General features: G+C 39.3%; 1 protein-coding gene across 1 annotated transcript; it reads right to left on the minus strand.

The window, feature by feature from the left end:
- Positions 1-1,798: 1,798 nt before the first annotated feature.
- Positions 1,799-3,315, minus strand: LOC131022180 (transcription factor BHLH094-like). Its single transcript, XM_057951611.1, has 4 exons — positions 3,090-3,315; positions 2,625-2,822; positions 2,370-2,435; positions 1,799-1,960 (listed from the first exon to the last, which is right to left on the minus strand). Exons 1-4 carry the CDS (start codon positions 3,219-3,221, stop codon positions 1,892-1,894), a joined length of 465 nt encoding a protein of 154 aa, XP_057807594.1. The 5' UTR covers positions 3,222-3,315; the 3' UTR covers positions 1,799-1,891.
- Positions 3,316-14,650: the final 11,335 nt, after the last annotated feature.

Below are 14,650 nucleotides of genomic sequence, written 5' to 3' on the forward strand. Positions count from 1 at the left end.
CAACCTCTCAATCAATCTGATCATCTTCAATACATGATCAACTGTCCCCCATCAAGAAGCTTACACTTAAAGAGATCCTAGAGTCATACTCTATAGTCTGAGCTTCTGAAGCATACAGACTCTTCAAGTGTTTTAGCATATCATAAGGGAACATGCGTTCATGTTGCCTCTGTAACTCCGTAGTCATAGAGAACAACATTACACATTGTGCCGATGTTGCATCCTCGACATGCTTCTTGTGAGCAGCTTCATCAAATGATGCATACTCAGCAGACTGCTTGTCAGGAATGACGATGATTGGGTTGTCCAAGACATACTCAATCTTCTCTAGCCTTAAGGCCAGACGCAAGCAACAGAGCCAATCCGTGAAGTTTGACCCAGTCAACTTGTTTGTTTCTATCAAACACTTCAGTGATAAATTCGACATAATATATGATCAATAAATTAAGGGTTAAGGTGCAGATAGGCCCCTCAAGTGAAGGCCCTTAGAGCATTTCAGTCCTCTTACTAACTGTGTGTGCAGATTGGCCCTCGAACTCAAAAAAATGGTGCAGATCGCCCCCTCTGACTTAACACCGTTATGGGCCGTTAGTTAGAGGGGACGATCTGCACCGTTTTTTTGAAGTTCAGGGGCTAATCTGCATATTTTCCCTTTTTGGAGTTCGGGGGCTAATCTGCACACCGTTCATTAAAAAAAATCACATCTCATCTTCTCCGACCAACTTTTCCGGCGTCAATCGCCGTTAGATGAGGAAAATCACGAAATCAAGTTCCCAAGCCCCAAATCGGGAATTCCAAATCGGCGTCATTGCTCCCGAAAATCACATAATCGAAATGAAAACTCGAATTCTCCCTCGAACGTCACCGCCCCCAATTGCAGAATCACCCCCAACGAATCGAACTTTGCCTCGCCGTAGGCGGTGATCGTGACCCCAATCGAGATCGAGATCATGTTGGCCATGGTCTCTGATTTGAAGGCGTCCTTCTTCAACAGCACGCCGATAGTGTAGATGGCGACGGGCATCATCGGCTTTTATCACCGGATTTCGCCGGATTTGAGAGAAAGAGGCACTACTAGAAAAACGCTCATAGATAACGGATTTTATCCGTTATCTATGAGCAAAAAAAGCGTTGTGTATAGTGGTGTTATCTATTCTATACGTCATACACAACGGTTTCAAAACCGTTATGTATAGTAGCATAGATAACGGTACGATGCGTCATACATAACAGTATGCATCCGTTATCTATAAAGGTTATACATAACGGTTTTGAAACCGTTATCTATTAAGATTTTTCCGTTATGTATTATTTTATTTTTTTTTTATTTATTTTTTTTTATCATAGTTAACAGTTTTTTGCACTTTTTATAACGGTTTTAACCGTTATCTTTGATAGAATACATAACGGTTTTTCACCGTTATGTATTAAGATTTTACCGTTATGTATTATTATTATTATTTTTTTTTATCATAGTTAACAGTTTTTTGCACTTTTTATAACGGTTTTAACCGTTATCTTTGATAGAATACATAACGGTTTTTTGCACTTTTTATAACGGTTTTTTGCACTTTTTTATAACGATTTTTGCACTTTTTATAACGATTTTAACCGTTATCTTTAATTAGAATACATAACGATTTTTTGCACCTTTTATAACAGTTTTTTGCACTTTATATAATTGTAGTATATTTTTAAATTTTGCAATTTTTATAAAACGACAAAATGATAAAATCAACGACAACAATATTATATATCATCCAAAAAATTCATGCATTATTATACAAATGAACCAAATATCAAGTATACATCATCATTGCATATTCCGATTCAAAATTGAAAATACCAACTACCTTATAGCTAAAACAAAAATCTATAAGATGATAGAGACCTAGCAGCTCTTCCTGGAAGAAGTGAAACAGATGATGACTGATGCCTTGACCTTGATAGCAGCTCGGACCTATAAACATTTTATGAATTGTAATCATTCCATATATATATAGGAGACAAAATAGAGAAATGTATATAGATAGAAATGGAAAAGAAATGAGAGCAGCCTATCATCTTTTTACATGTTAAATGAAGGTGAACAAACATGAAGCTGCATATGAGAGAAAATAATGGCTTAGTTGTTCAACATATAAAACATCTACGGGCCTAACGCAGACTCTCATGTGGCTAATGTCAAGGATTCACCCCCGTCACGTTCAATCATATATCCCAGCAGAGACGAAGCCCGTTACTGATCTCATCAAAGCTCATAAATGTGTACATATACAGTATATATGAATAACAACTCTCGTACAAAATAACTTACTATATTCTCCTCAAGAGGCGACAAAAATGTCCAAACAAAGTCGACAACTCACCTTATTACAACCAGGAACCAAATCCTGAAGAATTTTCATCCTCTCACTAATCTTTTCTCTCCTAGCCTGCACCAAGAATGACAGATAGCATGAGAAGAAATCACCCAAAATAACTATTCATCATCTACTTCAACTATCTAACCATCAATCTCAAAACTAGTTTACATAATTATTTGTCACTCTTACTGAATATACACAAAAACACCATGAAAAAAGAAATCGTAAACACAAGAGCATTTCGAGTCAGATCATTACTCTTTCTGCTAAACTATGACTATCGGTAGCTTGACCTCGTCTTGCTCGAACATGGATGTAGTCTTGCTTCGGCAGTTCGTCTAGCTTCGAGCGTCTCTCCACCGCGGCCGCCCCCTTGCCAGAATTCCCTTCCCCTTCCACTTTAAGTTCACCCACTGCCTTCATCCGTTTACTATCACCTTCATTCCTTCGTTCATTCTGCTCAAACAACAATGTCACAAATTAGGTATTGCTTGTAATTCAACTACTTCAATCTCATGCCTCTCAGTTCGTTATAGCCATTCCAACAACACTCGAGCTCTCCACTAAAGCATTCATAAAAATCAAATTAAACGCGCTGAATTTCAAATTCCACCTCACAAAGTCACAATCGAAATTCTAGACAATTCAATTAGGCGTACGCAGCAAAAATTGCAACAGATGCAGCCGCAATAATTCAATTTCTGTTCAGTTCAAAAGAAATACCGAGACGTTGTTATTGTTGTTGCAGCTGCCGCCATTGCTGCTGCTGGTGGAAGCTCCTCCTCCCTTGGCGCAATGCTCATCTCCATCCCGCCGCTTCCGCGAATCGTCGTTCGATCTCTGATCCGTCAACATCGGATCCAACCCCAAGCAAACAACAAACAGGAATAAAACCCACACACAACTCAAGAAGTCAGCAAATAGACATGCATCATTTCACTCATGCAGATAGGCCAAGCTAAGCATGTATTACAGTTTCCAATAGAACATGTTTGCCATAAAGGAGCAGAACCATGTCTATCCACCAGCAAAAGTCGGCAGATGCCCTCAAGTACACCAAGCATACATATTATAAAGAGTTCTAAGAATATTACTCAGCTGAAAACCATAATTCCAGAAGAATATAAAGCTTAAACTACCTCTTATTGCAGACTCAAAATAGAAACTCACCTGAATCACTCCAGCCATGATTTGAGCCTATATTTGCACCAGCATACTCTTTGTAAGGGAAGGCATAAAGATGCCCAATAGCCGCAATAAGCATCTCAACACAAATTATAAGAGATCAGAACCACATACGAGCAAGCCATTAAGTGACTCAACGAGAAAAAGACAAAACCTCATGAGCTTGCTCACTTGTTACTAACTAAAAATGGTAGCATTATCAGTATTGAGTAACTTGCCTGTAAAGAGGAGATATAAACATATCCATTAATCAATCCAGGAAGAGGAGATATTATGATTAGTTACTTACCCTTCACTGGAAAGAAGAGCCCCCTGAAGCACTGACTTGAAGGCTCTCGCTGCAGTTGCACTTATACACATAATAAATCCATATAGATGGAAGCTGGGCTCACCCTAGAAGAGACGAGAAACTGATGCGATTTCAAAAACCAGAAATCAAGTTTGAGTAAGAAGCAATTGCTAGTAGAGATGCCATCAACTAAAGATAGTGCTTTAGACTAAATTCAAACCACGACGAGCTTACAACATAGAGCTTATGTGAAAATAATGGGAGTAGAGAAGCAATTGTTAGGCTGCTTCTATTTTCTGGATGACCGCAAGCCAAAATCAGAAGATCCTGATATGAAACACGAAGTGTGAGATTTCAAAGGGAAAAGACACCAGTAACACTATAGTAAAGCACTAATAATGAAACAATGAGAACCACATACCAGTTTTTAGAGAGGCATAATTTCTGAGAATGAATCAAATGAGTTTTAAGGGTAGAGAGGCATGAAAGTTTGTCTTTAGTATCACATAATCTGTCAATAGGCCTTCAAGTTTTCCTCTTTTTCCTAATTTTTTCTTGACTTATATGTAGACTTAGCATCTCACTGCAATTTAGATCATTGCTTCATATCAGCTTAACTGCAGAACCAAGACCAATGCGGGAGAGAAAAAAAAAGAGAGAGATTTACTCCTGTTTTAGAATTGAAGATGCGAGTAAGTTGCCCTGATGTGGTGGAAATTGACAGTTTCAAGTTTCCTGGTCCAATATTGATAGTTTCATTCTGTGCAACATCCATCATAGAAGATGGAAGATTGACTGGGTGAGAGAATAAGCATCGAGATGAGAGAAATACCAAATTACTGAGTACATAAAATGCCCCAAATAGACGATTAAATTACTCAGTTAACATATTGTGAAAAGAAGCATTAAACTACACATATGGAGATACCCATAGAAGAATCCATACCTGTACTCCAGAATTCCTAATGAGCTCTAAAAACTTGAGCAAAATAGCTTGACAAAATTAAAAAATTTGAGCAAAATAGCTTCAGATAATTTAAAAAATTCGAGCAAAAGCCCTAATCTAAATCATATTGTTACCAACAAAGTTCAAAAATTAGGGATTTGGAATGAGATTTGCGTAAGGGATGAATAATTAGGGATTCTACCTTGGTGGTGGCTATTGTAGAAGGCGGCGGCGACAGCGGCGGCTCCTAGGGTCTGCGATTGAGAGCTCGACCGGCGACAGCTGCTAGGCCTAACGGACGGAGAGAGAGAGACGGGTGCGGTAGGTGGCAGACGGAGAAGCAAAAAGCCCGATCTGCTGCTGCTGCTGCGAGAAGAGCGGCGTCGACGGAGGAGAGGGGTGGTCTGCTCGTGCTCGGTGGAGGGGAGAAGGGTGCTCCGCCGCTCGATCTGCTGCTGCGAGAAGAGCGGCGTCAGAGGCGACGCGATGCAGGGTGGGTGGGGGCAGGGGCGGTCACTGACTCACTGGCACCGGCGTCCGGTTGCTCGTGCAGCGTCGTCCGGCGCGGCGTCACCGGGGGGAGGCGGCGGGTGTGTTAGGAGTATTGGAGCAGAAGCTTGAAAACTAGATTTTGACTTAGGTTTTGAATTTTACCTAATAAAAATATATATTTATGAAAAAAAATAATGTTAATACATAACAGTTATATAACGCATTTCTTAACGGTAAAAAAACTGTTGTAAAAAAGTGTTAATAGATAACGGTTGACGTAACGGTTTGTCAAACCGTTATGTATGTAACTAATAGATAACGCTAAAAGATAACGGATTACATCATACTGTTATCTATTGTTATGGATAACACTACATAGATAACGGATTTCTTCAGAACCGTTGTCTTTTCTAGAAAATGCGCTCATACATAACGGTTTTTTAAAAAAACCGTTATGTATGAAGTGTTATGTATGTGAAATTTTGTAGTAGTGAGGCGACTCCTTATCGAGAAAAGCTAGGCGACTCCTCATCGAGAAAAGTCAGGCGGCGGGTTCACCGGATATTGCGGCGGCGATTTCTGACGGAATGGGAGAATTAGGGCTCGTCCTTGACGCTAAGCGTGTGCAGTCGAGTGAGCTCCGAGGTTTAGGGCCCAAGAGAGAAAGAAAGGGGCGGCGCCCTCCGCCGGTCTCGCCGGAGCTTGAATCAGCAACAACGACGATCAAATTTTGAGCGAGAGAGATGAATTAATTAAAAAGTTAAAAGGTGCAGATTAGCCCCTGAACTCCGAAAAAACGGTGCAGATCGCCCCCTTGACTAACGGCCCATAACGGTGTTAAGTCAAAGGGGCCGATCTGCACCGTTTTTTTTAGTTCGGGGGCCAATTTGCACACACTGTTAGTAAGGGGACTGAAACACTCTAAGGGCCTCCACTTGAGGGGCCTATCTGCACCTTAACCCATAAATAAAGAAAAACAAATTAGAAAGAGTAAACTATGATCACATTGTATCACTAATCAAACAATGGGCTATCATATTGATTAGCTCCCACTAATTTTAACATATCTTACGCCCCCCCAACGTAAAATACAGATTTATAATCCATATAAATCTTAGTGGTTCAAGATCAAAGTCAATATTATGCAGCCTCTGCTTTGCTGATGACTACAATAATATTACTTAGTAGGCCTCTAAGCCAATTGCAACAACAATTTTGCAACTCTTGGTTGATTATTCCAATTAATCTGCGTCCTTAAATCATTCTTTCTTGCTTTGCGTTCCAAATTAAATAATTTAAACAAGTCAACCCCATCACACGGTGTCAACCTATGAATGAGCCTTGGCCTTGCCGATTTAGAGCATACAATTTTATGTAAATACTCTTGGACGAAAAGGTTAGGTACTCAAACATTTATGATGGACGATGCGTTTTGTGCTTACACAAAGACTTATATTTAATGGGGATTTAGCATGTGATATAAATTACTTATATTTAATATCCAATATTAAATAGCAAAACTATTATTAGGTGCCGCCTACCCAGGCATATAAAATGCGGACCACACATATTGGGCGCCGCTTACCCAAGATAAATGCGGTCTTTAACTATTATAGTTAAATAATAAACATAAAATCAAATAGCATGCTTATCACATAAAGGCACATAATCTCTACAAATAAAATCATTAATCAAATTAATATTTTATTCTCTAATTAAGTATGGATTAATCAATTTATATTAATTCTAAATTAATATAAATTCACATTTATTATTATTATTTTAAAATAATAATAATAATAATAATAATAATAATAATGATTTATTAATCTAATTAATAAATTAATTCTGAAATTGGGATTTAATCATTAATTCAAAAGCAATAAAAGATTTTTTTTTAATTTTTTTAATTTTTTATAAATCTGTTGGCCCAACATGGGCCTTTTCTTAAAACAGGCCCGACACTTTTAACAATTATTTTCGTAGCCCATGGAAGTCAACAGTAGTAGCCCAGATCAGGGTCCAATACCCATGGCCCAAATATCAAGTTAGCAGCTAGGGTTTGAAAGGCTTTAGCAGCAGCTGCTGCTGCCTCCTTCTCCTTCCCGTCGCTACGGTTCGATAAACTCAAGCTTCACTTTTTTTTTTCTCATTTCCCGCGCAGTATAAATAGTGGCCTATTCACCCAGCCTCACCCAACCGCCCATTCGCCGATTTTAAAAAAAAGAGCAGACAAGACAAGGAGAGAGGAGAAAGAAGATAAAAAAAAAGAAAATAATATGGTGAAAATCTGCTCCGTCGCCGACGCTGACGACGTCGCGTTCTACCGGAGTTCTCCACGCCGGTCGCGGATCGAAGTCGCGCTGGAGGGAGGCGTCTTCAGAGGAGGAAGCAGCGGAGCTCTCACCAGGAGCGCGCAGGTTCGCCGCGCGAACCTCCACGGGTGCGTCGCCTCTTACGCCGGTATGCGCGACGTCGTCTCGCCACCAACACCGTTGCCTCCCACCACTGGACTCCAAGCCCGAGGCGGCGAGATCGTTACAAAGAAGCAGCGATCGTCGGCTCGAAGCCACGACGCAACCGGCGAGCCTCGAGCCACCGTCGTCGTTCCGTCCAAGAAGGCGGTTGGCCAAGATCCGGTGAAGGGCCCAACAACATTCACCCAATTTTCAGAATCGTCCAAAACCATTTTAGAAATTTCAGTTTCAAAATTAGATTTCGAACATCTTAATTCCAAATTAGATTTGATTAACCCATAAATAATTAGAACACATTAACAATTGTAAATTGAGCCCCAAGCTCTGATACCACTGTTGGTTTTTCTTGACATCATCTAATGATACGCATCATAATATATAGTCAAGGATTGGATTTAAATCTATAATTGCTTCGTGTGTAGAAATGAACACACAACAATAAGAATAACTTACTTGTTGTGTGGTAAACGTGTGCCTCGATTCATGTGGTTGAATCCACTACTAAGGTATCCACGTGTATGGAGATTCGATGCAGGAACAATTCCAAGTGCACAATTCAATCTTCGATAGCTAGGAAATCTCCGATTGAACTTTATAGTGCTTTTAGTGTTTTCTCTTGTCTTCTTGTGTAAGACTTGTGTTGTATTGTGTTGTGTGTAAAACAAAAGAAGTATATCCCTTATCTTATAAAGGAATCCAACCACATGTAACCCTAGGTTAAATGGGCCGGGCATTTTCTTTTGTCTCCAATCAATTAATCTAATAGTCCAACTACTTACTAATTAATTATGTTATTAGAATATATCAAATATATCATAATCTAGTCCACAATATCTTTCAGAAGTATTTGCTTTCATACTACATTCTTTGAGAGTCACTAATTGTTACCTTACTATAGTTTTCCTTTTCTTTTTAGTTACTTAATTATCATTTGAGTGACCATGAGTCATGAAACTCTTGGTAGAAGTAATTTTATTTTCATTCCTAGTTAATTTTTCCATTCAATGAAGATAAAAACATGGGTGAGTCTAGTCTCTGCCTGTCTACCATAGGGTCCACTCTAATTAGGATAAGTTATTATTCTAGGTGGTTTGAGATCTATTCATCATCACTCTTTACATTAATAATTTCCCTCATTCCTCCTTCTTCTCTCACAGCAAACGCACATTCTTATCTCATTTTCCTTTTCTCATGAGGGACTCAACCTGAGATCCACATCTATTACTGGACTATCTCATGACTCGGGCCAGCCCGAAATATATACGGGCCATTGAAATTGATGCCCAACCTGGTCAAACACGAGCTGCCGGATGGGTCGAGCCAAAACGGGCCAAAGTTGGACAAAACTTACATAAATTTTTTTTCAGTTTTATAAAACATATTAACAACATTTCATGTCTACAACAAGTCTAAAATAAAAAAAAAAATCCATGAACTAATTAGTAACAACTCACAGCCACAAATCTTTACTTAATTCTAAAAACAAAATGACGAGCCAATTTGGCCCAAAAGCCCGACGAACTTTTTGGCCTGTGGCCCGCTTAGCCCGTTGGGCTGCACAGGTCATGCTAGGTAGGTTCGGTATTTTTCGAGCCTTTAAATTCACAGTCCAGTCAAAACTACGGGTGGGTCAGGCTAGCTCGTTGGGACGGGCTATTTTGGGACCATTTTGAAAGCTCTAGTTGTCATGACTTATGAGTAAGGCTAGCAGTTGTATTTCCGAGCATCCGCAAATCGTAGCGTGTGTCCAGTGACTCTAGATATACCAAATTGTCATGAAATCATGTGAATTCCAACGTCTATACTTTTCTTACCTCAAGTTAAAAATCAATTTCTAGTGAAATGTGTGCTAATAATCAAGTTACAAAACTTAGCATATATTTTTTTAGTGGTTCAGCGCCATATTCGAATTCCTCAAATAAACCCAATGTTAGACCCTGGCATCATTTTCCATTACAAATCAACAACAGACCTCTACGTTCACTGCTAGACCAAGACGAAATGAGACTATTACGTAGTGTTTGTCAACCTGCTAACATCAGCTTGTCTCTTCGGTTTAAACGGCGTCAAGATACCACAATCTCTAGTGCTTCTTTGCATCTGGGCAAGGACGGATCTAAGAATTTAATTAGGACCGGGTGAGATTTCATCGGATGATTTTAATGAATTTTTAGTAAAGAAAACAGATCGGGCAACCGCCGAGATTTCATCGAAATATATATATATATATATATATATATATATATATATATATATATATATATATATATATATTTCGATGAAATCTCGGCGGTCGCCCGATCCCTATATACTTAATTTATACACTTAAGAGTGTTTTCATCCTAGCCCACCCCTATATATATATATATATATATATATATATATATATATATATAGGGGTGGGCTAGGATGAAAACACTCTTAAGTGTATAAATATAAACGTTTTTTCAAATTACGAATTTTATCCAACAGTGTTACGAATTCATCCAACATGATTACGAATTGTGAAAAATAAATATTTGCTACCTTTGGGATTCGAACCCAGGATCACGAATTCGTCCAGGAGGGTTACGAATCAACCGTAGATCTTGATGATCTAAGGGCTGAGATTCATCCATATATATATATATATAGGTAATAAAAAAAATTGACCGGGCGACCACCGAGACTACCCGGCCTCTAGATCCGTCTCTACATCTAGGTAAATGTGATACGACAAATTTTTTATTAAGAAATTGTATAATGTATTAATTGTGTTTTTAGCAAACGAATTGTGGGGAAACCATTGTTAAGAGCATCCACATCGGGGGCTCATCGCCCCAGCTTGAGTCGGTTGTGGCGATAAGCCAATCGATGCAAGCCCCCAGCTCGGGCTTCAACTCATATGGATGATTCGGGATCATCTGCCCTTTTTGGCCTATGTGTACAATGCATGTGCCTAAAATGAAATTTTAAAAAATAATAATAATTCAATTTTGAATTTTCAACGGTATTCTTGCGATTTTTTTTCTTCTTTTGCAATAGTCAACGCATGTTCGTTTTTGTTTTTGTTTTTTTTTTTAATTTTAAATTTCCAACGGCTAATTTAAGTAATTTACCTTTTTATTTATTTATTCATTTATTTATTTATATATCTTCCCAGCTGCTTGTGGATAGTTGTCACGACCGGACTTAATTAAGGATAATTAAGCCGGGAAACCATGACTAAGGGAGGAAGATTAGAAGCGGGGATAGAAAGGGTAATATATAATGAAGGATCGAACTTAATCTTTGACAACGAATGGGACATTTATAATATAACTTATGTTTAGCCACAAAGATTCAATTAACTAGTAAGTTCGGATGAATCCGACTTAATTCAAAAGACTTATTACTTAAGAATACGCAGCGGAATAACATAATCTGATTACATGTATGAAGACATGTATCCAAGAGTTCATTTATTTAACTTTTGACAAAAGCTCCACTCTTCACTTCATCTTCATCAGCCACTGCTCAACCTGCACATTTAGAAATATATGCAGGGCTGAGTACGAGAGTACTCAGTGGGCACGTATGCCTAAATATACACATCATTGCGTAAAAACTATAAATTGTCATGCCATCATAAACAGTACAGCAAGGGAGTTTTAGCTAAAAGGCCCAAGCTTACTAAATTCATTTGTGATTCTTAAAGTTCGTCTGCAGACTAAGTTCTCTTGTAATCTATCATATCTGGAATTGTGTGCCGGAGAGGTGGCCACCTCTCACGGTCACTTGACCGGCCAACCCGCTAGATGACTCACGGTCACTGGTGTACACTAGCCCTGGCAGGATAGCTATCAACTGCTCAGGACCCGAATTCGATTGCATAATAAAAGTCACATCAGATAGATATCATACTGAAATTTAAATATTTTATGGCAAGACAATATTTGAAATAACTTCAATTAATTTAGTCATGAAATAACTTGCTTGAACGTAACATTTAAACTCATTTGATATATATGAAAGTAATGCCCACCTGATAGCAAAGCTTTGCTACAGATTAGTAACTCCTTGACGAGCTCTTATTCTTGCGCTCGACCTTTAATCCGAGAAAATAATGTAAGACTTTAAATTGAGGGAAAATTCTCAATTAAATGAGAATACGTAATTTAACTATGCATGAATCTCATATGCATGAACTATTATTCTGAGATAATAATCAGGGAATTTCTATTGTTAATCCAGGCTATCAGATTTAAACAAAAGCTAAGTCTCGTCTCATGAAGTCGGATAATTTACTAAAATTAATCCGTTCTCTTCAGGGTGCTATAATCCGCCAATTAAATAAACTCCGCTCCTCGTAGTCGATAGAAAAGAATAAATAAATACTTCGATTTACTCGCTTTATAACCTCTTAAAACTCAATCGGGCTTAATAAATAGGAGAAAGTACTGTTGTAAGTTTAAATAATTAAAAGGCTCGACATAAGGCAACCTAATAATTATTTAAGTAAAAGTGGGCCTGAATAATTAAATGAAAGGTCCAATTGAAATAATTCATTGGCTCAGGTAGTTAAATAAATCTTGGCCCAAATAAATAAATAATGAACAGTTGGGCTAAGTTTAAATCAAGTATGCAAGGCCCAATTTGAATAAATAACAAAGGCCTAATGAATAAATAATAAAGTCCAATTAAAATAGAATGCAGTTGGGCTTTCATTAGTAAACTCGGCCCAAAGAGAAACAATAAAGGCCCACATGAAAATAAATACAACAAGGCCCAAATAAATAAATAATGAAGCCCAAAGAAATAGAATAAAGGCCCAATTGAAATAAATAGGAGGCCCAAATTTTCGGCCCAACTCAATTAAATGGGAGCCCATCCTCAACTCACTCTCGGTTCTCTCTTTCTCAGCAATAATTCTCGTCTCTCTCTCTCTCGGTCACACTCACTCGCACCCACACAAAACAGGCGACCTCTCTCTCTCTATTTCTCCCTCTCGCTCCGCCTCCAACCGGCCTCAGCCGAGGCGCCGGCCGCCGCTGCTCTTCGACTTGGCGAGTCGGCGCTTCGCCTCTTCTCCCTCTCTTCTCTCCTCACGCAGAATCCAATCGAGCCCTAGTTTCATCTCTGGATTCGCCGCCTCTGGAATCTCCGGCAAGGCTGGCGTTGCCGCCTTTGAAATTGATGAGGTTGACGCCGTTCTACCCCCTATCTCGATCTTCTCAAGTACAGATTCGCGGTCGGCCCTGTCTTCCTCTCGATTGAGCGAGACCGCCGCCGCTGCTGTTGAAGAAATCCCCAAACTCAGCGAGGGTTGCCGCCTGAATCTCAACGAGCCGCCGGGTCTCCTTCTCCCCTGGGCTGGCCGGAGATTGTGGGTTCTCGCCGCCGTCTACGACGTTCATTGTCGCTGGAGTTTGTCCGCCGCGGATGCCGCTGCCGCTGACTCTCCGGTGAGGCCGCACCCTGCTTTTGGCGCTGCTCTGCTCGGTTCCTTCGCCGCGTCGTCACGCCGTCTCGAGTCGTTGCCGCTCTGTCCCTCGGGACAGAACTTCCCTTGGTTCTAGCTCTCCGAACCATCGTTCTCGGCAGTCCACACCTCTCCCTCGTCTATCAGTCATTGGTCCTCAATTCAACACTCGAGCATAAGCCGAGCTCTCCCGGCTCGTTTCCCAACTCAGGATGCAGTTAAACAGGATAGAGTTTTCTTATTTTCTTTCTAGTTCTGTATAAATGTGATTCTCTTGGTTCCTATATATATATGTTGATTATGCAAAAGGTTAAAACTAGGCAGTGCTGTCTTCTAATGTCTTATGAATTCTCATCGTCTATCTCACGAAGAAACATATATTAACTGTGATTGGGCTAATCATCTAGTTCTTTATCATTCTATGTTTGCTGCATATGTATTTCTATACAACTGAAATGTATGCTTGATGGTATGAAGCATGGATTTAAACTGAACTGAGATGGTGTGAATACCTTGTGTATTTCGTGCTTGATTAGCTGATGCGTTTTCCTTTAGTTCAGTGGGGATTTGCTTGGAGTTTTGGATGCAGCAAATGAAGTCTCCTCCTCTCTTTCTTTCTTCGAATTCTGGTGAACTAAGGATGGATGTTGGCTGATATATTTGAGCACTCTACGGGGATGGTACAGAGGTAGGGTGCCTGTAGCACTGGTGTCTAAGGAAATGAATGCTTAGTTTTGTTGGCTGAACATTAAATGGGTGGAGGCGTAAGGTGGCTGATGGACCTTGCGTGAATTAAGGCTGCAGAGGGGAAATGTTGCTGTTGTAGCAGCCCTTTTTGACCTTGCGTGAATTAAGGCTGCAGAGGGGAAATGTTGTTGTTGTAGCAGCCCTTTTTGACCTTGCGTGAATTAAGGCTGCAGAGGGGAAATGTTGCTGTTGTAGCAGCCCTTTTTGCACACACGTTTCCTCTTCCTACTCTCTCTTTTCCTTCTTTTGATAAAGTAGCACTCTTTTCTTTTTTTTCTTTTTGCACTAGATAGTGAATAGTAGTGTAGAAATGATTGTTGATGGTATTTGTTGGAGAGCATGCGTGTAGTATGCAATAGAGTAGGAAAGAGGACTATGATTGTAAGTGTTTGAAAGTCTTGAGGTGACAAATAGAATCCCATGGTAGTTTTTTGTATCAATTGAGGATCTGAAAATCTAATTTTTTTTGGATTCTACTAATCTTTATAAAGCATCTGCGAATTAAATATCTAATTTAACTCGCTCTATTAGTCGGGATTAAATCCACGACTGAGTAAAGTAATAGATAGAAATAATATTTCGATTACAAATAAAATAATAACTCGACTTCGCTAAGTCAATTATCATTCTGAAATAAATCATTGACTACTCAATAATTCAATCGTGGCCATCTCAGGTAATGACATCTAATTCAGAACTCTGAGCTGA

The sequence above is a fragment of the Salvia miltiorrhiza genome, chromosome 4, assembly GCF_028751815.1.
Source record: "Salvia miltiorrhiza cultivar Shanhuang (shh) chromosome 4, IMPLAD_Smil_shh, whole genome shotgun sequence".
Taxonomy (NCBI): Eukaryota; Viridiplantae; Streptophyta; class Magnoliopsida; order Lamiales; family Lamiaceae; genus Salvia; species Salvia miltiorrhiza.